At 38.7% G+C, this 24,005-nt stretch overlaps 1 protein-coding gene across 1 annotated transcript; it reads right to left on the reverse strand.

The window, feature by feature from the left end:
- On the reverse strand, nt 1-23,299 carry LOC103175079 (tesmin-like). The gene is made up of 12 exons (XM_007887842.2): nt 22,928-23,299; nt 16,996-17,060; nt 16,081-16,236; nt 14,694-15,147; nt 13,402-13,469; nt 10,714-10,899; nt 9,472-9,563; nt 8,693-8,764; nt 5,009-5,111; nt 3,397-3,534; nt 1,663-1,844; nt 1-175 (listed from the first exon to the last, which is right to left on the reverse strand). Exons 1-12 carry the CDS (start codon nt 23,100-23,102, stop codon nt 10-12), a joined length of 1,857 nt encoding a protein of 618 aa, XP_007886033.2. The 5' UTR covers nt 23,103-23,299; the 3' UTR covers nt 1-9.
- Nucleotides 23,300-24,005: the final 706 nt, after the last annotated feature.

Consider the following 24,005-nt stretch of genomic DNA (forward strand, 5'->3'; position numbering starts at 1 on the left):
ATTTCCATGCTAGGATTTATGAAGGATTTGTGCTAAGCATCGACCAAATTCCTCTAGAATCATGTGCTCCGCAACTGAGAGGGAATGATGGGCTTTTTCAGCCTCTTCTGCCTGGGCCAGGAGACAGCCACATGTTGCGTCTATCACGTCACAGGTAACAAAGGTAAAGGGATGCCTGTCAACAGTAAAAAAAAGACAAAAACGAGGAAATGAGCCTTTTTATGCTTTCTTTTGAATGCATTACTTGAATGTGCTGATCACCATACTTAGGAATTTAGGAACAGAAGGGTAAGATATAATATTTTAACATGTCAGAGTCCTCACCAAGGGTGTGCATGCAGAGTTTTAGTGGTGTGACCTGAACTAAATGGCCTCTCCAACTGTGATCTGGCCAATGCTTAGTGGAGCTTGGCTTAAACTCTGGAGACTCGCAGTGTATTGATGTTACTATGTCTATCCCAGGATTTGGTTTGCCTTTCTAACTGCTTTGTCACATTATCCTGACTCTAAAGTGACGTTTCTTTTAAGCGTTTAACAGTGATGTGATCTGTAATGGAATTTTACTTTTCTTCAAATTCTCTCTCTCTCTCCTGGCTGGCGAGTGCTGGAGTATGGTTCCGCAGGGGAAATACAGCCACTGGTACACCACCATAATGGTAGCTGATTTCACTGTGGAGAGCGGCATAAGTGAGCTTGATTGTGCTCTCACTTGACATGTACACATGTCCTGGATGTACAGCAAGGGTAAATATTTCCACTGTAAGCTCAGAGCCACTGTAGTATATCAATTGCTTCCCTGGCTGATGTATACCAATTTACAGTGCTAGAGGGCTGAGCTATGAGAGATGACAAGGTAAGCTTGGACTCTTCATCCTCAAAAAAATGTCTCTAAAGGGGGGGTGTGGTATTATAGAACCATATGTGATGCTAAATAGCATTGAGAGAGTAAATCTAGAATATGGTTTTCAGATATGCCAAGGCAGCAGGACAAGATAGCACACATTCAGGGTTGTGCAGAGCAATTTGTAGACACCATTTCTTTACACAAAGAATAGATAATAGATAATTAATAGATACTAGATAATTATTTGGGGAGGACAAGTTTGCAGTTCTATGGGGAGAGAGCGGAAGAGTTGTATTGATTTGGTTAGCTCTCTTCAAAGAGCCAGGACAGACACGATGGGCCAAATGGCCTCCTTCCATGCTGTATAATTCTATGATTCTATGAAAGGAGAATTAACAACTGGAATGGGTTACAAAGAAGCGTGCTAAGAGGCTCAGATGGTGGACTCATTTAGGAAACAGTTTGATTGAAAGCCTTTGTTATTCTAATCCGTTGTGTATAATCTTGTATTATGAATTTAACTTGATAAATGCCATAAATGTGTAAGTCTCAACAACAATCTGCATTTATATAGTGTTTCCACATGGAAAGAGTCTAAGAGCACTTAACAGTGGCAGAGCGTGACACTGAATTGGGGATGACTGTAGGCACAGTCAAAGAGGAAAGTCTTCAGATCAAGGAGGGATTGATGCAGAGAATTTCAGACCTTCAGGGCAAAGTGGCTGAAAGTACGGCCGCGATGGTGGAGGGGCCAGGGAACACTTACTCGGGAATCCCAATATCAAAGAAGATAATCTTCTCTGTAAATTAATTGTTACCTTTCCTGTTTCACTTTGACTTGCTTTCTATAGCTGAAAATGTCAGGATAGAATTTAGTCCAGGGCTGGCAGAGGCCCACATCACCGGGGTCAGGAATGCTCATCAAGGTTCTCCTCTCAGGACTTTCCTCATAATTCCTGCACCCAATGCACTTGCAGATAGAAGAGCACATTATTTTTGCCTGTTGGAAAGACAACGGTCAATGAGATCAATTATACCCCTCAAATCACTGCTCAATCAGGAAAACACAGCACATAATTACATGGTTGTTTTAATGCCCACAAAATGTTGGCAATTAAATATGGAAAATGAATTTGTAATTTAAATCTGTTGAGTCAAAAGCAAAAAAACTTTTCATCTATTTTGACTTAATGCAGATTTACCATCAAAACGGCATTGTGCTCATGAAAAATGTGTTTTGTAATTATTTCAAGTTATTTCTGGAAAGGTATGATAATTACATCAAATATGATGAAATTCAATTTACCCCATATCCATTGAAAAAAGGAATGGGCAATATATTTTAGCCCAAGTAAAAAAAGGCTTGTTAAAAACATTTTTGTGAAAACAGTGGCCTTTAAGCTGTTAAACTGTGGGCGTCATAAAGCTTGTTGAAAGAGTGTACTTATGTAATTGAATTGCAATGTCCTCCTTCTCCACGAGCAGAGATCTGGGCAACATTACATGATTGTATTTGTTGAAACATTACTAACTGTAGCTACAATATACAAGAAAAACAGCTAGAAGTTGAACGTGATAGCTCTTTCATACTGTGAGTTTCTCTCTAGTGGGAAGTAGAAGTGTAAAATGGTTGAGTTTCCCTGAATGCCAACCCTAGAAAGGCACAAGTGTGCGCTTTCCACCTGAAACACTGTCAGATCAAGCACAAACTCCAGATAACATGGAATGGTGCATACTTGAGCACGATGGATCTTCGGTGTATCTTGGGATCACGTTAGACTGAACTCTGACATTCAAAGAACACATCAGGAAGCTAAAAAGAACGTGAACTCCAGGAACTGCGTACTCCAGAAAGTGGCCAACACAAAAAAGAGAGCTGACCCCAAAATACTCAAGAGCAACCAGTCTCGCTGTTACTCAACTGCAGAGAACTCTACCCCAGTACGGTCATGCACACAAAATTGATACTGAGCTTAATCGATCGTGTAGGAGCATCACAGGGACTCTGAAACCAACTCCCACACTGTTGCTCTTCTGCCTCACCGGGATTGTACCACCATCAGTGAGGCGGGTTGCCTTCAGTAAAAAGAAGACAAAAACAGGTATATGATCCTAGACACCCACTGCAAGGACACATTTCACTATCCAAGAGGTTAAAGCACAGAAAGAGCTTTGCCTCCGTGAATTCCTTACAACTTATACTTATTTAGTGCCATCCACGCAGGGTTGCGTCTCAGAGTGCTTAACAGTGGTGGATTATTACCCCAAAATATTGGGGAACACCGATGATCTTGGAGAACCTGGTTCCTTTAGAACAACTCTCTCTAGGCACTGACCTCGAACAAAAATGCTGGTGTACCCTAAATCGAGCGAAAACTAGGGTGGTGACAATATGACCAAGTGTAAGCTGAGAATCGAGCTCAGTTGTGAATGTGGAGAGCTTAGGCAAACGCTGCCTGATGCAGTGCTCCCTGTCAACATCCTGTACTCCCGAGGAACTCTTTGAGATAATTGGCTGGGGTTTTGGAGCGACAAGCTATGATGATAATGACCTCGTAGCATTCACAATAATTCTTCAGACATCCTGAACGCTTGCAGTTGCAGCCCTTGTTGTGTCGAAGTTTGATTTCTCCTAGCATTCCTTTTCCTATCTTCGGCCTGAAGGCTTCTGGGTTTCTATCCAGACACGCCTAAAGAGGCAGGAACACATCACATGTTAAAAGTCACACTTTTTGTTATTCTTTGCTTTATTTCATTTAATATCACATGAGTAACATGCAATCTACCATGACTTAAAAAAAAACAGAATTGGATCAACAGGTCAAATGGTCCACTCATTTTTTTATAAACCGAAAGCAAACCTCCATGGGATAAATTTATCTTCAGAAAATGACATTAGACGTAATGTCTCATGAGTTCAGACTTAGACCATCCCTCTAATGACTTGTCATTCTGAGTGACAAGAAATTCTACCTGGGTCTAGATTTATTCTAATTATGTAGCAATTTAGAATGCCCAGATTTTGGCAAATTATTGAATTCAGTCTTAAACTTGAAGTTGGTATTTCAATAGGTATTCTGCAAGAACTTAAGGCTGCATTTACGAATTTGACGAAATCTGGATATAATAATAATTCTTGCATTTGATATAGCGCCTTATCATGTCTTTGAGATGTCTCAAAGCACTTCACAGAATAAACTGTAAAGTGAATTGACTGTATGTTTTGTGGGTGATTAAAGCATTTAAACAATATTGTTTAGTGCATCAGTCTGTGTGATATGCTTAGTGAAAGATACTATACAAATGTAATTTGTTGTTAGAATGGCTTATTTATATCGTTTCTGTCCGTAAGAGGATCACAAACAAATCACAGTATGTCAGTAATCTAATGAAGAGATTCCGAGTTGTAATCTAGGTAATCTGTTAAAATGGCACTGCAATGTGGAAATATAATGGGATATCAACATGCAGAGCTCGAGTGCCAGACCTGGGGCCACGGCTGCAACGTTTCACTGTATGATTAGCTGGAGTCCTGTAGTTCAGTGGTTAAAGCACTCGCTTTGCAAGCGAGAGACCTGAGTTCAATTCCAGGCAGGGCGAAACCTTGGGCAAGTTTCCTTACTTCACACGCCTAATAATAATCCCTCCAAAAAAACAAAAGAATAATAAATTGGTCATTTTCAATCCATGTGGGACATTGCTGTGCGCAATTGGCTGCCGCGTTCGCCCACAAATATACAGTCAATTCACTTTACAGTATATTCTGTGAAGCGCTTTGGGACGTCTAGAAGACGTGAAAAGCGTTATATCAAATGGAAGGATTTTATATATTTGCATTGTTTTCAGTCTAATTCTGATTGGATTATTATTATTATTATTAAAGATGTGGGAGCTTCACAAGCATGATTGGTACCATGAACAGTCCCTCTTAGTGCCCAAATCTTCTCTACAGTGGTACAGACGAGATCAGCAACTCACCTTATGGGCAACAATAAAATCCACCACCTACTGCTTTGTGTCATACTACCATTTTGATTCAGTTTATGTTTGTTCAACTTCTATATCCTGTCGTCCTAAAGTAAGAGCCTGCCACACAAACCCCAATATGTTTCTGGGTTGCCCAAATGTTGAAGCTGCCAAAATGAAAAGCCTGCACAGGGTTACCTTAATAGCTTTGAACCTCTCCGCTTCATGCTCAAAGTTGTTGAAGCAGTTGGTGCAATTACAGTTACTGCAGAATTCTCCATTGGCAAAGCAATCACAGTACCTGTAACACAGAGATGGAAGCAAAATGATAGCAATAATAATATTCCTTGCAATTGATATAGCAGCTTATTACATTGTTGAGACATCTCAACGCCCTTCACAGAATATACTGTTATAGTGAATTGACTGTATATTTTGTAGGCGAAACTCGGCAGACAATTGCACACAGCACGACTGATAGATAGACAGGCCACAGTGATAAACAAAATTCAGTTTAAACTGCAATTTTATTACATTTTATTATATTTTGTTATATTACATTTTATTATTCGTTGATTCTATGATGATAAATTTATCAACAACTTTTGTCTTTTAAACCAAGGGATGTCAGTTTGCTAGATTTTAAATTGTAGATTAATTTATAGAAACCACAGGATTTTTCTTCACCTCCACAGTGAACCGAAATGCCACTCAATGTTGACCTGTGAGGCCATTTTTGTCATTTAAAATTTACTGTGTAAAATTCTTAAAAAGAACTGCTACCAAATTTAAATTTGAATAATTTTTCACAAATCTTCATGACTTGACGTTTGAAGATAAATTAATCTTATAGGTTAAATTTCAGCCGACAGGTCTCCCAAAAGTGTAGAGCATTCTCCATATCCGAAAGATTTGTTTCTCACAATTCCACTCTATAACTGGTTACCGCATTGTATGCAAATTGATGCTGGGAGACAACCACTCCATGGGGCAGCAGATGGACTCCATTCAGCTGCACTTGGTAAATTACTGTGTGGGGAGCCCTTTTCTAATCTAACCTCCAGAAATATGGCCATAAAAAAAGAATTGCTGGTTTTACGTCTAGAATGATGGAATAAGTAAGGAATGAGATAATGTTGAACATATACAAGACTTTGTACAAGACATTAGTTAGATCACAGTTGGAGGTTAAGGAGTGATCTCATATATGTCTTCCATATTATGAAGGGTTATGATAACATAAATAATAATAGATTTGTAATTGCTAGCAAGCCAGTAACAAGAGGTCACAAAATTAAATCTGAGCTGACACTCTGTTGCAGAATTGAGGGAGTGCTATATGGTTGGATAGATAACAGGAAGCTTTTCTTTCCCCAGAAGGTAATTAACAACTGGAACAAGGTAGTTCAGGCCAGGACACTGGACTTGTTTTTTAAAAAAAACAGCTTGATGCTGTGATGGGAGGCGGGGTATCCTGGAAAGATGAGGCAGATGTGCTGAAGCCCCCTCTTCATCAAACTAATCTTGAAGTGCTGTCTTTAAGTAACATGCTAAATTGAGGTCTCATCTGCCTGTTCAAGTGCATGTCAAAGATCACAAAACACTATTTGAAAATATAAGAGTCTCTTCTGATATCCTCGCTTACAATGATCTAGAGTCATTGGTCATTCACTCCATGCTGTTTGTGAGACTTTGCTGCCACACTGTCTTCAAAATGTCACAACTAGCTGTAATGTGGTTTGAAACATTGCTACAAGAAGCCATAAAATGCAAGCTCCTTCTTTCTTTACCAACTTCAATCATCACAAATGCTGTTTACCAGTGTCGATTATCCAGTCAATTAAAATTCTACCTTCATCCCATGAGGATTTGCTGTTGCTATAAGTTTCCTGTGAAGAACCCACACAAAATGCTTTGTGAAAGTCCAGCAGAAATGTAGAGGATATCACCACAGCCAAAAACTATGCTGCATCGCTCAAAAAATTTCAATCAATATTTCATGGATGTGAACTTTTCTTCACAACCTGCCTCAGCCTGAATTTATAACCTTCACTTCCATTAGATGTACTTCAATTGCGTCCATTCTAAAATAACTCCGATATTTGGTGCACTGTAGACTATAGGCTTTAATTCTTAGCATCATTAAGATGCTAATTTTAATTAGCCTTGTTAATGTTGATATGCTTTAAACGTCACGATTTTCTACTGCGCTTGACAAACCCTGTACCTCATAGGCTGTGAAAACTGTCAGATGCATCACCTCTTATTATTCTACACCCAGTTATTTAAACATGGATGCATCATGTGTAATTCTGGTGTTTATCAATGTTCAAATATTTCACTTAATCAATGTTTTCTTCCTGCCCAGTTGCTGGATTGAAAATATTAACACTTTCTGTATCGAAAGTCATTGTGGCAAAGTAATTAACAGATTATGCAGTACTGTTTCTCCTTTTTTAATCCTTCTTATTCTCAAGGGACTCCACTTGTTCTTAAAAGCCTTGCTTCCTACAAATGCACCCAAAAGCACCATGAAAGTGAAGCAATCTTCAAGCTCTATCTCAGTGATAATTTTTAAAAATCTTGCCAATTATTCTCCACGCTTGAAGCCATTAACTCTTTACAAGGCTATTGGCCCAATAATGTCAATTGTCCACGTGGCATTTTTCATGAGTGAGCTTGACAATGAGTGCTGACAAGCTATTTCAACACAGATTCATGTTCAATCTTCTCCTTGCTTGAAGTGGACACACACATATATACCTTCCAGTATGGATCTCTGGATAGCAATTGGGGCAGGAATCCTAGCTCATTTTCCTCTCCTTAACTCAATGGCACTGAGGCCAAATGTGGCCCTCTACAGAGATAAGCTAACTCAACCAATCTGTATTGTTTAGTGCTGCACTGCCGTTATCATTAAGCTACTACACTACCTTTATTCACTAGAATAAAACAAAATTAAAAAGATTCTTCTAACTATTATGACACTCAGTTTCCCACCATTGTGATTAGAGCTACAACCCACAAAGTAGAAGTGCTCTAACACATTCTCAGACTTCTCCAGAAGAGGGATAAGATTTTTGCTGTGTCTCACTTGAAGTAATTCTCAAGCAGTACTCTTCAACCCACTTTACAGTATAAATGTTCAAATATTTCACGTAATCAATGTTTTCTTGCTGCCCAGTTGCTGGTTTGAAAATGAAGAGCTGAAGGATGCCTGGTTATTTTTGTTGAAACATGCAGTCAGTTTCTGTATATTAGTGAATTAACATACATTGGTTGTATTAACATTTGATAATGTGTTTGGTGTATAATGGCTATGGATGTTACCTAGACTTTTCAAATGCATTCCACGCACCAGTTTAGTTCCACCATCCACAAGGTACAAATAATCCAAACCTCTGTCATGGTACTCACGGGCGGCATTCTCACCCATACCAAACTCTGCATGTCCATCACCCCAGTCTTTGCTGGTTCCACTGGTTCCCTGTCACTTAATGGACCGATTTCAAAGTCCTCTCTTCAGGCCTCAGCACTTCCCCATCTCTGTGATCTTTTACTCTACTTGTCTGCTAGCCCTCTCCGATTGGTTAACTCAGGCCTGCTCTGTGTTCCCTATCCCTTCTGTTCCAACATTGGCGGCCAAGCCTTCAACTACTACCCCCAATCTCTAGAACCTCACTCCTTCTACCCCTCTAACTACTCTTCACTCTATCTTTAAATTCTGCCTTAAAATATTCCTCTCTTGACTGTGCCTATAGTATCGCTGTATCCAACCACAAGATTGTTAAGTGTTCTGAGACATTATTCTATGTGGAGAACGCTTATACAAATGCTTGCTATTGTTGCTGAATGCTTTTTGCTTCCAACACACATACTTACAGTTTGAGGCACTGGGACTTGGTGCAGTTACAAGGCTTTTTAGACCTAGAGTCTGTTGTAATTATTGGGAGTCTGTGGTGGGAACAAATCAAATCTTACAGTAACTCTGGTAATTTATAAAGGTTAGAAATTCTCTGAGCAATAAATTATTTAACTGGAAGCTTCAAAAATTGTTACATAAAATGAATCAAAAGCCCCCGGTGAATCGGTTTGTAGCCTCAATCTAACAATACTAGGTATTAGGGAGGGACAGGTCAAGTCAATTAGTACCAGTTATAATAATAGATCATACCTCAAATGTTACATCTCTTTCAGGGGTTGTGGACCTACTGTGGATTTCCAGTATTTCAAATTTCTAGTGTTCACGGTTTATATTTTAACCCAATTGAATGAACGCTTAGTAAGGGAATACTTTTGTTAAGTGAACAGATGTAAAGAATCAAGCCTTTTCTGTTCTCAATCGACATTCATATGAACCCTCACTTATTTTTTTCTTCCCTAACCCAGGGCGTGATGTCAATTGAGCTCCTATCCGAGCTGGGATCAGATAACTCAGTAAAATGGCAAATCCCCTTGTCTTCTGAGTGTAATATCTACTGGACTTGTTCAGTCCTGTTCACATACATCTCACAGAACAAGTTTACATTGTAAGGTGATTCATGTTGCTGTAATAGAACCTTCAAAACAATTACTCTTAATGAGCTAACATAGTGCGTGTAAAATTGCCATATATAGTCTCACAACATGGGCAAATTAATTAAATGCAGTTGCTCACTTACCTTGCTAGTGCAATATTGGAAGATACATGGATGTTGGGCTCAGAGGCAAGACTTCCATTATCAGCAACAGGAGCACAAGGTGCTGGTTGCAGCTGTTCAAAAACAGAATAGATCATTTCAAATACAGCAAAACATAATTCACTAGGCCAAGTGAAATATTTTAAATACTAATATTTAGTATTTAAATTCAGATTGATATTAACTACCGGGCTTGCTATGAGACTGAAGCAAAGGCAAAGGCACAAAATAATGCTGTGTCAGAATACTTCAACAAAATTCTCGTTATTGACTTATGGATCGGGAATTCAAGGACAATCCATGGTTTCTGTTCAGGGCACCCATATAGTTGTATGAAGCTTTGATGAGGAGTAGGCACTTTATAATAATAATCCTTGCATTTAATATAGGGCCTTATCACGTCGAGACATCTCAAAGCGCTTCACTGAATATACTGTAAAGTGGGTTGATTGTGTATTTTGTGGGTGAAACACAGTAATTTTCAATTGGAAAGCAGGGAGAAACTGGAAGGCAAGTTATCCCTGATCTCCCTCTCAGCATCCTTTTTGAATCCTACACTTTATGGTACGTGGTACTTGCGGGCCCGAGAAAAAAATATAGAAATATATGAAGAGCTTTAGAACACTGAAGCAGTATTTGTATTTTTCAGCTTTTAGTTTAAACCTTAGCATTAATCCTTGCTTTTAATCGTCGTATTTGATATTGTACCTTTCATGTCAGGAAGATGTCTCAAAACTTCACAAGATAGTCTATAAAGTGTAATGACTGTATATTTTATATGTAAACAAGGGGTGAATGCAGGGGTCTAATTCTGTTATTAATGAAAAATAACTTTTGAATCATTGAACTTTTGAATGATCTCTAGGTGGACTGTCTAGTATTGGCATTAACCCATGCTGGTCCTCTCTCTCGTTATTTCAACAGAATACATTAAGAATTCTATTTGAAATAAATTATTTGTCATATTTTAAAATTGTTTACGAATTCATCCAATTTATTCAATCATGTGCTAAAGCTTAACTGCAATCTGTTTATAACTTTTAAACTAAACTCTGCAAAGCCTGATTTTGAACTCGATACAGCAGGTATAGTTTAATGGTTACCACGGTTACCAAGCTTATTCTCTGTTATGATTTAATTTATGTTTGTCATTAACAACTAGGTTCAATCAACATTGCAATAACCTTATAGCTCAGGCCTAGGCTCAAGGCCTCTATTCCATACCTGGGTTAGATATTCTGTAGGCACCATTGTATACCCCAAACTACCATTGCTTGGAGCTGGGGCCATTGAAGAGCCAGGTGGTAGGTTTGTGAGGTTATGCCTGATGGATGGGAAGGGAATTGGAGAGGCACAATGCTGAGAGAAAGGCTGAGCCATCTTTATTGTTGGAGTACCACCAGTCTGTCCCTATGGAATTTATTTTAAGAAATATATAATTATCATTCAGTTCAAGGAATCGATCAATGAAACCAAGACAGAACTTGCATTTTTATAACCCCATATCACATTGAAAAGATAAAAACGCTTCACAGCAACAAGGATCAATTGTAACAATTGTTTTTGGAAGATAACCGTGGCAGCCTTTTACACAAGCACAGTCCTACAAACAGCCATAAGGTATAAATTCATCTGGATAGTTGTTGGCCAGGAAAAGAAACTCCCTTCTCCTTTGGAATAGTGCAATAGGATGTTTAAACATCTACCTGAATAGTTAACCAAAAGTCTCCTAAAATCTAGAATCTGTACTACTTATAATCCAACAACCAGCTTCAAGAGATTTCAAAATGGCCAAGTCTTTTTGTCAGCATCTCTAAGCAAGAAAATCATCAATAGAGCCAGGAAATACACCATCTTACAATTCACTGTTTCCCAGCTGATTTGCTATGCAAGCTGTCGGTTGCAATTGAGTCCAAATGATGTGAATCATTAATTTCATCTAATGGAAGGCCTGCTTACAATTCTAAGCACTTGTACTCTCATGGCAGTTTGATATCCCTGGGAGCAGATTCTTCAATTCTCTCAGTGAGTTCAGGATGCCTCACTAGTGCTGGCACTTCCCCAGGTCTAATCTATTCCCAGTTGCTGACTTCATATCAACAGACACAATTCCTGGGAAACAGAGTGAGAAATTATTGAACTCACTCAAAACAGCAGGAACACTCTAAATTACATTACAGTAACAGCAGTGGAATTTTCTTTCCGACAGATGTTAATAACTAGGCTCATCAACCTTTCAATACTTTTACATGGCAGTTCTGGGTATCTATTCCATATCTGTGTTAGCTACTTTAAAGATACCATGGTTTACTCCATGGTAATATTATGAGCTAGGAATATTATAAGTCTATGACTGTCATATTCTTTTTTGTCACTTGTATGCATTTCAGGGATGCAGGTCCTTTAATCTAATTTTTGTGAATTGTGAGCAAACAATGGTTTTGAGCAAATCAAGAACTTGGTAGGCAAGGACTGAAGCATCTGATCTCAGCTGGTGTGGTGATAAGGACAAGGACTGGGATGAGGACAGGTAGTTTGCCTGATCATCACACAATCTACAGAGATTTGCGGTCCGGCCTTATACTTGAACAACCAAGTGATCAGAACCACAGCCAAAGCCCATGGAATCAAATCTCAGCAGGAGGCAGCATTTTCAGGAGAGGAGGGGAGAAAAACGTAAAGACAAAATAATTAATACAAGGCTTTACAGCTTATCTGTACGTAATCCGCGATTGGAATAACATTTCTCTTGAAAGTGATCGTGTTACTGAAGGTTCTCCACAAGGGAAAGTGTTTCTCAATGTAAAATTCATTTTTTCTGCCGCAAATTCTTTGCACATCACAAGGAATTGGTATCGGTACAGAACTGATATTTTGCAATTAAATAATAATTATTACTATTCAAATCATTATTAATTATTATTATTTAATTGCAAAACCTCAGCTCTATAATGAGATTACCTCAGATTTTTTTTCTTGTTTGCATGTGCTGGAACTGCTAATTTCAGAGCATATTTTGATGAGGAATTTGTTGTTATATTGTTATTCCAATAGCAGACCAGAAAAAAATCATTGATTTTTTAAAATTATTCCATACACAGCTCATTGAATAGGAAATCCTGCAAATACAGTTCAATTGTTTCAGCCATTACAATAGCTACATTTGAATATTCCAATCTAATCTAATCCACACTACATTTTACTGCAAATTCTGCTTTACATTCGCTTGTCATGCTCCCATGTTGAACTTTCTGAATATTTCACTTGTAATAATTATTGGCAAGTTTATATAGTAGCTTGCGAGAAAAACACCCAGAAAATAGGATAATAAATGAGTATTTCTAGGTTATCTTACATGGCTTATATATGGCTTACCACACAAAATCAGACCCAACCTATCCTGTCTATTAACAGCAAGGGAAGGCCAAATAATTGGAAAAATACCAGTGAGTGTATTGAATGGATGCTCACTTAGTAGTGGTATTACCATTAGAAAGAAGTTATTGATCAGACATGTTAGACAAAATGAATTTAACCTCAAACCTCTCTCTCTTCTCTCTCTCTTGTACCTTTTCTTGTTTTTCTCTATTTTATCAATAGTGTTATGTATTGCTCCTCAGTACTTTTCTCTCTTCTTCTCAAGCTCCCAAACACTTCCTGCGTACCTTTGATGACATTTTATTGGATGGGTGGGGGAAGATAAAGATTATTTTCCACAAAACAGCTAATACTGAACTTTTGAGCAAAAAAATCACACTGTGTCTCTCTCTCTCATCTTCCAACAACAACAAAATTACATTTGTATATCACCCTTCACGTCGAGAGGACGTCCCAAAACCAAAGTGCCAAAGCAACTGAAAATAACTTTCTTAAAAACAAAAAGGACTCCAGCATTACTCCAGGCAGACTTACCTGCTGTACACTAAGGCCAGAGCTTTGTGGCATGGACATCGGCAGTGGCTTTCCCAGGAACCCAGAGACTGGAATAAAAAAGTAATAAAAAGTTGTTAAAATGAAGCTCTGGGGTATAACTCAACTGTTGAGTTATATATTTGTGTTCATATAAATGCAGTCTAAGGACCTCAAAATTGTGAAACATCTCATCTCTCTCAGTCTTCCCTTTAAAACAAAAATATATTTAGTGTAAATCTAAGTTATTTTACAGCACAGGTAATGTACATTGGAACACCAGGTAATATGAAAGAAGAAGTATCCATTAATAAAAGCTGGAAAAGTGCAGCATATGTCTTACATTGATTATCTATTCACTCAAGCATCCCAGTCAAAGTGAAGCTGTTGTAGGCCTGATCAGAGATGGTATCCATTGCAAGGATATTTCGTTATTAGTCAAAACAATCAATTTAACCTGATAAACTTAGTGGTAAGGCTACACTTGTAAAACTGGGCATATTTTGGCCATCTTCCCTTCGAAAGACCATTGTATAAGAGTAAAGAATATGGTTTTGGGATTTAGGAATCTTTGTTATGAAGAGACTCATAAAAAGTATTTGTTTTAATTGGTACTAAGCCTGAAAGGTCTTTAAAGTAATTCACAGCTGTGATGCTGTAGTTGTAAGCATGTTATGTGATTTAGAGTATAAGATTAAGAAGCCTCAAGCAAGACTTGGAATTTATTTATTTTCTCTCTTGCCAGTGCAGTGGATATATATACACAACAGACTCTCGGCAAATCCAGTTCATACCTTGTGGATTAACACACAAAATTAAAGGTAAATAACTATCTGATTATAAACAGGACAAAAGGTTATCAAGATAATTGCAAATAGAGATGACTAAGGGCTCTGTGGAACACTGAGGTCCTGGTGTTTTGGGGATGATGAAAATATCATCCTTGGAAAGTAACAGAATACTGGGATAGATTAGTAGGTCAGATATGGGAATTGCTCAATTGAAGTCAGGGAAGAATATCACTTGGTTAATGGGCTCTTTATATCGCTGGAAGGGATGTTTCCAGCAGTAGAGCAGATTGGGGCAGGAAGCCTGATATATTTCCTGCTTACTGCATTTTTTGCATGAGGATTGCTGAAAAGCCAGCAAATGATATTTGAAATTCTGTGCACGCAAACTATACAGACATCCAAACTTAGGTGATTATAGATTAGTTGATCAACAACATTATAATGGTCCATCCAATGAACCAAGATCTTTTGAGGGGCCATTTAGGAGCTGGAATTGATTCGTACCTAGTACACATTGCAGCATTGCGAGTTGAAAATGCTGCAGCTTCTGGTTAAAGTGGTTTGTTTCTGAATCAAGCTGGTCTCCATTGTGCTTTTCCTGGAAGCTCAGTATAAACTCAATGCTAAATTCTGGTTTCTTCAGCAGAAGGTTGTACAGTAAGCATTCTTGTTCACAAGTGTGATTATCCCAACATGAAAGGCTATTTGTATTATCCATGAAGATCATGCACTCGTTCTGCACTCCAATTCCCAACATTTTGCTACTTAGTATGTCAGTACCTTCAGTTGGTTGTATTGCTGGGTTTTCCACAGAGGTGACCGGTGGATTAAACTGGATACACTGACTTTTGTTGTCTGGCAGCTGACTTTGAGGAAGAACATGGACGGCTTTCAGTTGCCCTGGGTTTGTGCTGTTTATCACTAACATCTGAGTGCTACCTTTCAGCTGGTATAAAACCTATGTAGCAAATTAAAACGTTAGCAAAAGAGGACTGAACTGACAGAGAGAAAAGCTTCCATAAAGGCTTAGTTTGTAAGGCCACTTATCAATAAGGGACTAGGGTATTTAGACAAGAAAGATCCCAGACATGATCCACACTCTATGCTGAATAAGATGATCTAAGCTGGGGCACTAGCAGTAACTTCCACTTCAATACAAACAGTCTCGAACCATAAAGCATTTGCATGCTGACTCACCTGGCATAAATTATGACTTGAAATAGGGAGGTCATATCCAGGGGGATGGAAAGGTTGAAGAACAGCCGTTAAAGGTCTTACGGACTGCTGTAAAATGAATTGAATGGAAAAGTACATCAATATCAATAACATCTGCATTAAAATTTCAACTTGTTTGTCAGGGTAACATCCTTAATATTACTATTTTATGTTGGTTCATGAACAGCTTGTTAGATGAACTGTATGCAGAGCTCAAGAGAGTTGGCGACAGTCCATCATGGGGCAATTTGTACATATGAAAGGCTTTATGGACCGAATAATCCTTTCTTGTTCCTTGCTTTATATAATTCTTAAGGAAATAGCCGGCTCTTCAACTTCATTCAAATCAAACAAAAATATACATGTAAGAATAAACTGTAAGCAAACATAAAATGAATTCTTCGCAATGTAACTTTGCTAATTAAACAGAGTCCAGATAGCAAGACACCCTCTTGAGCTCTGCATGCAGTTAGTTCAGTGATTGTAAAGTTCCACTCTCTCCCTCACCTTGTTCAGGTTCTGTCTCAAGACCTATCTCTTCAACCCCGTTTTTGGTTCCCTTGCACATTCCCAACTCGGGTGCCAGTGTTGTTAAGCACTTTGGGACATCCTGCCAACTTGAAAGGAGCTATATATATGTAAAATTGTATTGTACTCATGCAGCTACAGAGGTTACCATAGGGCTAGAGTTGTCTCTGAGAGGAGATCCCCGTTCCATAGGATGATGCGGTGAGCAGATCTGCCTGTTGACTTCATCTGTCAGGGTGTCAGATATTTGACTGTCCTCTTTAGGTTCAATTGCAATGCTTGCTACAGCCTGTTTGATTTCTGCCTAAAATGAGCAGACAGTGATTATTAATGCTGTAACTTACCAATTGCTATAACGCAAGTGGAGTATCTCCAGGAATAACACTTATGCTGTTTAATCTCCCTGATTCACTCCCTTGGCAGTGATTACAATAATCCTTGCATTTGGTATAGTACTTCATCACGTCTGAAGGATGTCTCAAAGTGCTTCACAGAATTTACTGTGAAATTGAGTGTCTCTTTATTTGTAGGCAAACGCGTCAACACAACTGTGCACAGCAATATCCTACAAACAACCATGAAATAAATAAACAATTTTATTTGGGGGATTGTTGGCCAGGTCACGGGAGAGAGAAACTTCTTTTATCGAATAGCATTATGGGAATCTTCAACGTCTACCTGAAGAGGCAGACAGGACCTTGGTTTAATGTCTTATCCGAAAGCTGGGATGACATGGAGTGTTATCTTAGACTGTGAGTTCAAGTCCTGGGATTTGAATCCACAAACATCTGACTCAGAAGAAAGAGCGCTACCACTGAGCCAAGTTGAGCCAAGATTCAGTAGAAAACATGTGTAAATAAAGGTTGACCCAGTGCCAATTGCCATTACTTATTAGGCCATTAGGACAGTGAGTATGTGCTTTTTAAATGTATTCCAACTGATTTTGCCCATCCCTGCCTGACACATAAAAGCAGCAATCTGGCATTGGCAGTGTAAATTCTCTGTGAGTTACTCAGTTGAGTGAGAAGATAAAGAAAGTGCAAGCATTAACAGCAATACTCACTGATTGCTCAGGTAGCTCCATACTGTTCTTGTATACACTGTTCACTCCAGCACAGCAGTCTGAATCTAAATGCAGAGAACAAAATCAGCATTAGTAACTCAGCAAATGTGTCTAAATTGTTGGTGATCATTTGTATTTACTCTTCCGAACTAAATATTATGATTGAAAATAACAGTGTATTCCATACTAGAAGAGCTAAACATTGTTGGCAGTCATCACAATGAGAATAATTTCATCTTGGCTTTCAGTTGACAAACGGCTTCACCTTTACTCCCATGTTTATCACATCACTTGACTACTCTGTACCAGGATACCCTGGTATTATTTTCCTATGCTCATCTCTGCTCCTGATGATGTTCTGATAACTCAACTGTATCTATTAAAAATGCTTCCCAATACTATTATCATATGAATAAATAGTCAATTCACTTTACGATATATTGTGTGAACTTCTTTGAGAAGTCTCAAAGATGTGATAAGGTGCTAATTCAAATGCAAAGATTATTATCTATTTTATAACAAAACAAATATTTGTTAGGTATACAATATTTATGCTCCTATTGAAGACTGGTTAAGAAACTGTTACCTTATCCACAGATAATATTTATGCTTTTCAATCCAACAGATGGTAAATTAATATCCTTGATATCTTCTGCCCTTATTTCTATGAAATGGGCGAGCTATGGCAAGATTAAAGAGGTCTTCCAAGAAAATCTTCATGTTGTATTAACAGAGAAACAGCGGAAAGCAATTTACACACATGCATTGACAATCAATCGAGAGTGGGTCAACTGATTTTACTGTTTCACACATACTCCATGCCAATTTGTCCACACTATTGGATTTCCCCTGAGTACAGTTAATGATGGAGACCTTGCAGAGGAGTTGCCAAATTAATCCCAACATTTAGAATGTGCTATGAAGCTTAACAACAACAACAAAATTACATTTGTTTAGTGGCTTTCATGTTGGGAGGATGTCCCAAGGTGCTGGACAGTCAGTGTTTCGGACCCGAGCTGGGGGTCGGGATTAGGGACTGTGGAGGGTGGGGGGAAGCAGGGTGATCGAAAGCATGGTCGAAGAAGAGGGTCTTGAGATGGGTCTTGAAGAAGGCAAGGAAGGGGGCAAGGCGGAGGGGACTGCGCGATGGCGTTCCAGATGGTGGGGGCAGAGTGCCCGCCAATGGTGGAGCGAGCAAGGTGGAGTACGTGAAGCAGGCCGGAGCCCGCTGAGCGGAGGGAGCGGATTAGGAGGTCACAGAGGTAGGGGGAAGCAAATCCATGAATGGCTTTGAAGGTGAGGAGCAGGATCTTTTCAAAATTTCTAAAACAAAAACTATTCAATTCACCTGGGTTCAATTCAGGTTAAGACTGAAGAAATGAAAGGCTGTTGGGCTGTTGCATGCAAGGGTCCTGTTTGAAATGATTCTGAGTTATGGTGCATGTGATGTTTATAGCACAAACATTATTTAATGCCTTTATTAATCTTTAAATGTGTTATCTCACTCAATGGAACTGGTAGATTGCACAATTGCAGTAGAGGTGAACGTTGTTGGAATTGTATAGAAGGAAATTTACTCTGTAACCAGTGCTGATCTGGGAGTACGGAACAGTGTAGAGAGCTATAGTCTGTAACTTTATTATTATTATTTATTAGCTTTATTAGTCTGTCCATATGTTGGTATACAAAGTGTAAAATATTAAACATTTTGTCATTCTCATCTCAATCAACAACAGAGCCATCTGCTGCTACGCTGTATACTTCAGCTAAATGGATTGAAATGTTTAATATTTTATTAGGATACACAGACAAGGTATTGTGTGGATTACTTATATATTCATGCAATTAATGTTTTTTCTCATTCAGCTTAGCCAGCAGCGGTCAAAACTGTGATCTGTCAGCCAGTGTGCCTTGATATGTTCACAGGAGCGTATTAATGGACAGAAATTAAAAACTTTGGATTACATTCATACAAGCAAACAATTATCATCCTTGTTGTGTTTGTCAGTAAATAGAATGGAGCATCTTTTTAAATAAAATTCACTCTTTCTGGTTGAAAAGAGGAGCTGGAGAGGTAAACTCAGACATCTGCCAGTTATGCTGGTCGAAGCAGCTACTTGTCGACTTGGAGAAACAACAACAAATTACATTTGCATAGCAAAGAAAAGCCTCAACATCATTTTCTATTATGTTAATCAAATATACCTTGGTGAGCATTTGTGGGAAATAGCATACAAAAAAGTTTTTAAATTAGTTATAGTATCCCAAGAGATTAGGACACTCAACGGATCCTGCCAAAGCATCAGTGTTTTATGTTCTACCTTTCTTTATGTTGTTGTTCACAGCCTGGGAGGAAGAACGATATAGCAGATTATCCCTGATGATTTCCTCTCTGTAATTTCCACTTGTGTTTTTTGAGAATTTTATCAAGCCTGATTTAAATGATACAGAAATTTCTTTCAGAATCTACCTTTGGCATGAGTTGGTGAACATGGCAGTTGTACAGATGCAGCGGGTTTGTCAGCAGAAGACTCAGTGAAAATGTATTTACTGATCCCAACATTGGAAGAAATGAGTGGTCCTTTAATCACCTGAAATAAATTGCAGGAGAATATCATTTAACACATTTGCAATTTAGCAAGGTTATTTGATAATTTAACGCTGGGCTTACTTCTCATTATCAAGTACACTATGATTGGAGTTGGACGGTTTTGTTATTTGACGGCCTTCTGTAGACTGCTAGTGCCATGCAGCATCTGTGGATTGAGGATGGGGAGGAAACCGCTTCCAGACTCCTTTCATTCTACGCGCAGTCTATCCAAGAAAGGGTGCCATAGTTATCAGGAGTGACAATGTCTCACACATTTGCTTGAGAAGGAAGCGTAACTCGATAATTTTTAGGTGAGCTTGGTTAGCCGGGTCCTTTTACTGTGAGTTGAAGTCTAGGGAGTTTAGACTTGCTTTACTTAGGCTCCTGTTCACCAAATTAGGCCATATTGACTGACAGATGACAGTTTTGATCACCACTGGCCAAGCTGAAGTGAGAACAAATTATTAATTTCCTACATGAATATATAAGTAATCCACATCTTGCCTACTTTCAAAAACAGCTTTGTATTATCTACAATGTAGTTTCAGCAAGTCAAAATTCACTATGTGGTGGTAGCAATAATCTGAGCATTTAACATCTGATATGTTCAAATAAGTCAATGAAGCTTTCAGTGTGACTGGTTACATATCAAACTACATCTTACAAAAACAGCTAATTCCAATTTGAATCATAGTCAATTCAGCATTAAATTATCAAATGGTTGCAAGAGATGACAAACTGGGCCTGTTTACACCACAAGATTCCAGATGGATGGAAGTGCCAATGAGCATAGAGGCACAGAACCATGAGGAACAATATCTTTACTAAATGAATCAAACAGTGTTGGGAGAGAGGTTTACATTCGTGTAAGATTACTGTGTATATACAGTATCGAATTATTGAACATTTATGCATTTTCTCAGTTTATACATTTGGACGAAGATCTTGTACTGGGTAATGTACTGGATAATGTACTGGGTAATTCATTAATTGTGGTTATTTGTGGACTGTTGAACAGCATTGGATTTCACAACTTGGCCCCCAAGTTTACAGTGCGACTGTCTTGTAACAATGTGTTTTACATCTCCTACTTTTTCCACTTGTGGGCTGATCGACATCATGTCTTAGTCAAACGAAGCACAAGCTATTTAGTGTGTGAACGTGTTCCTCTTCAGTGTTACCCGTATAATTAATCAAATCAGATCAAGTGGAAAAAGGGGACATCCCCGTGCCCAAATATTCCACTTGATGCCAGATTTGTTTACATTTGTTGCTTGTGATCTCTATCTAAGATGACCTGCCCAACTTATCAAACAGGTTTGAGTGACAAGCAGCCCCTGTGACTCGCATTCAGATTTCTGCTGGGGAACCTGGCAGTGCGCTCCCTGCAGATAACACGTATATTCATAGTCATTTTCCAGCAAGGCCACAAAAATGTATTCCATTCCTCAGGGCTTAAATGACTTGCTCAAAAATGAAACAAAACATCAACTCAAAAATGAAACAACAAAAAGATTGGAAAATAATTAAGTGGCTGTTCATACCAACTTTAGTTTGATAACCAAAAGGACTTTTTTTTAAAAGGGCACGACAAGGCAGAACTTTACTAAATGATCTGCAGTGCTATCTAAGTCCTTGTATTAACAGCAACGGTCTGTGTACTATTTGTGTAACTTCAGTGTGTAGTTACTGCTTTGTCCTGCATATCATGTCATTCACCATCTCCCTCACTGATTAAATATAATGTATGCCACCCTGGCCTTGGGAATACTGGACTCCATTTTGATTTTTCTTCCAGAGAAAAACTCAAGTCCTTTAAGGGATTGCAATACCTATTTTTGCCTCTCAGTGGTGCAGTAATACTCGACCCTACTCGACTAAAATATTGTACATGCTGCAGAGCTGACTGCAGATGCTGGAACAGGCCTCCAGTTGTAATGAATGTAATGAACAGGCCTGCAATTCACTGCTACATACTGTTGTTTCTATGCAATTGTTCTTTGCAGGTTGGTTTGTCCCACACTGACACTTATTATTGTGCTTACATTAGGGAAAAATATGATTTTCACAATTCCGTGTTAACACAAAACCATTTCAACCCCCCAAAAATCAGCTTGTTTGTGTTTTAAAAAAACTATGTTGTACAATAAAATCTTGAATACATTGCTCAACAGTTTTCTGAGCTGCCTTTGAAAAGTAATTTACTATAAAATACTAGACAAAAATATATTTTAATGGATTTATTTCAACTTAATTCTTCAATAAATCTGGTGCAATGACCACTCTGCCACCTTCCAGTACTAACCCACGCCTGCAGGAATATCATTGCTGAGTGCCACTGCAGCTCGAAAAACTACCAAACACAGACCAAAATCTGCACATCAGGCTCAAACACTTACAACCAGGGAGGAATTTCAAGGCTGTAATCTGATCTGGGAATAGGGAGTGTTTACAATTTTTCAGAGTTAGACATCAACTGACCTCGCCGATTAAATATCGCTTGTTTAAATGTGAGGGGTTATTTGATTATTGAAAGCTGTTGGCAGACTAGGTGGTATTACAGTACACACTTTTCCTCTGCTGACAATCTGTCCTCCTCTTGTGCTAGTTATAATCTCACACCTTGATTCTCTTAGGGGGGGCAGACTAATCCAATTTGTCAACAAGTCATTCAGCGCCAGGACTGCTCCTCTACAAAATGTGAAATCAAGTTAAACTCAGTTGAGCATGCCTCAAAACGAATGATCAACTACAAATATTGGTTTCTGCACACATTAATATCTCTGGTTATTAGGATAATCGACATCTTCATTTTGACTCAGTTGATAGTTACATTGACAATAGATCAGAAAACATAGGAGTGGGTTCACCTCCCACCTTGGGACTTCAGCTCATTCTGTAAACACATTGTAAACACTCCCTATTACAACCTTGAAATTCCTCGCTGAAATTCCATGCTTCCTGGCATGGTCTGTCCTACACCGATATTTATTACTGTATCTACATTTAGGCCAAGGTGGTCCAACTAGTGGCCTGCGGATAGCATCCAGCCCGCAAACTATTTCCACACCCAGTACCCATGGTTGTTACCCGTGTCTCCACATTTCCCCCTTTTTGCCCTGGCTGCTGTTATCAATGCCTCTGGCCCTCAATTTCTGTACCTGGGTGCCCGATTTCAGTATGTAAATCTGAACAGATTAGACATCATAACCATTAACTATGTGTTTTAGTGGTTTCATGGTATTAAGTATTAAGTACTACAAAAAACAGACTGAGCACTCAGCTCTAAAACAAACGCGTGAAGCACTAGCAACCTTTGGATATTGCAAGAAATGATCTTACCGGTATCACTCTGAGTTGATGGAGTAGACAGTGTTCCTGGGCCCAGTTGCCCACTGTAGTTAATGGTACAATAGTAGCGTCTCCATTTTCTCCCAAGAACGAGGACAAGAGGTGAACGTGGTGCGAATGAAGATGTGAAGGGTGTGGAGTTGGAGAATGCTGCGAGGAAGGGCATGATTCTTGTTCATCATCCATCATTTCATCTTCCAGGCAAGCCTCACCAGAGTCCTGGGACTCAATGCAAGGATCATCTAAATTATGTCCTGACCTGGAGCCATCTGGATCATCTCTCTTGGGTATAGACTGAATTACTACTTGTACCTCATCACTGTAACCATGTTGTACACAATCAGTTTCCATGGCTTCCATATCTGCCAGATCTACTATGTCAGAAGTAAAATGTGCGTCCTGACTGGATAATATTGGTCCATCAAATGACTGTGAGGTGTGACTACTACTGAGTAACACCAAATCTGGAAGCTGGTTTGCTTCACGCATATGCTCAGTGCCTTCAGTTCCACTCATAGAAGTCATTGCTATTTTCCATCTAAGAATGGTGTGATCCTTATGTCTTCTATTTTCTTAAGAAATTCCATTACAAATCTGATCAGTATAATAAAAAGCTTGATGCAAGATTCGTTCCTGTAAAGAAGTATATTGACATTTCAAATACAATTTAAATTTGTTTTGCAGTCATTAGTTGTTTCTTTTATTTTACCCATTTTCTCCTCACTCACCAGGCTGCATTAGTTACAGCTGAGAGAAAGTGTGGGTAATCTTTCTCCTGCGGGTCCTCCCTCTGTCAGGAAGTGTCTTTCTGCTCGGCACCAGCCCCACTGCATAATTGTACAGTTAGGGTAACAAGCGCTTTGAGAAATCTTTAAATCGTCTTGTATCAAACCACCATGCTGTTGCATGCTGCCTCTTCAAAACACTGCACCATCATTTTAATCAGCATATCTAAACTGCACAAGTAATTAGAAAGGTTTCCTTTGGCACAATCACATTGATTGTAAAATATTAACAAAGCATTTTTTGCTTGTAAGGACTGTAACTAGATGGAAATGCACTGATTAAT

This window comes from Callorhinchus milii, unplaced genomic scaffold, assembly GCF_018977255.1.
Source record: "Callorhinchus milii isolate IMCB2004 unplaced genomic scaffold, IMCB_Cmil_1.0 Scaffold17, whole genome shotgun sequence".
NCBI classification, from domain to species: domain Eukaryota; kingdom Metazoa; phylum Chordata; class Chondrichthyes; order Chimaeriformes; family Callorhinchidae; genus Callorhinchus; species Callorhinchus milii.

What these genes read in the sequence shown, in the direction of transcription:
- LOC103175079 (XM_007887842.2), bottom strand. Translation starts at nt 23,102, where the DNA reads ATGCCCTTCCTCGCAGCATTCTCCAACTCCACACCCTTCACATCTTCA. An exon ending in ATCAACTCAGAGTGATACCG is followed by an intron (nt 17,061 to 22,927) that starts GTAAGATCATTT and finishes CTCTGCATTTAG; the next exon opens with ATTCAGACTGCTGTGCTGGA. An exon ending in TGGAGCTACCTGAGCAATCA is followed by an intron (nt 16,237 to 16,995) that starts GTGAGTATTGCT and finishes TGCTCATTTTAG; the next exon opens with GCAGAAATCAAACAGGCTGT.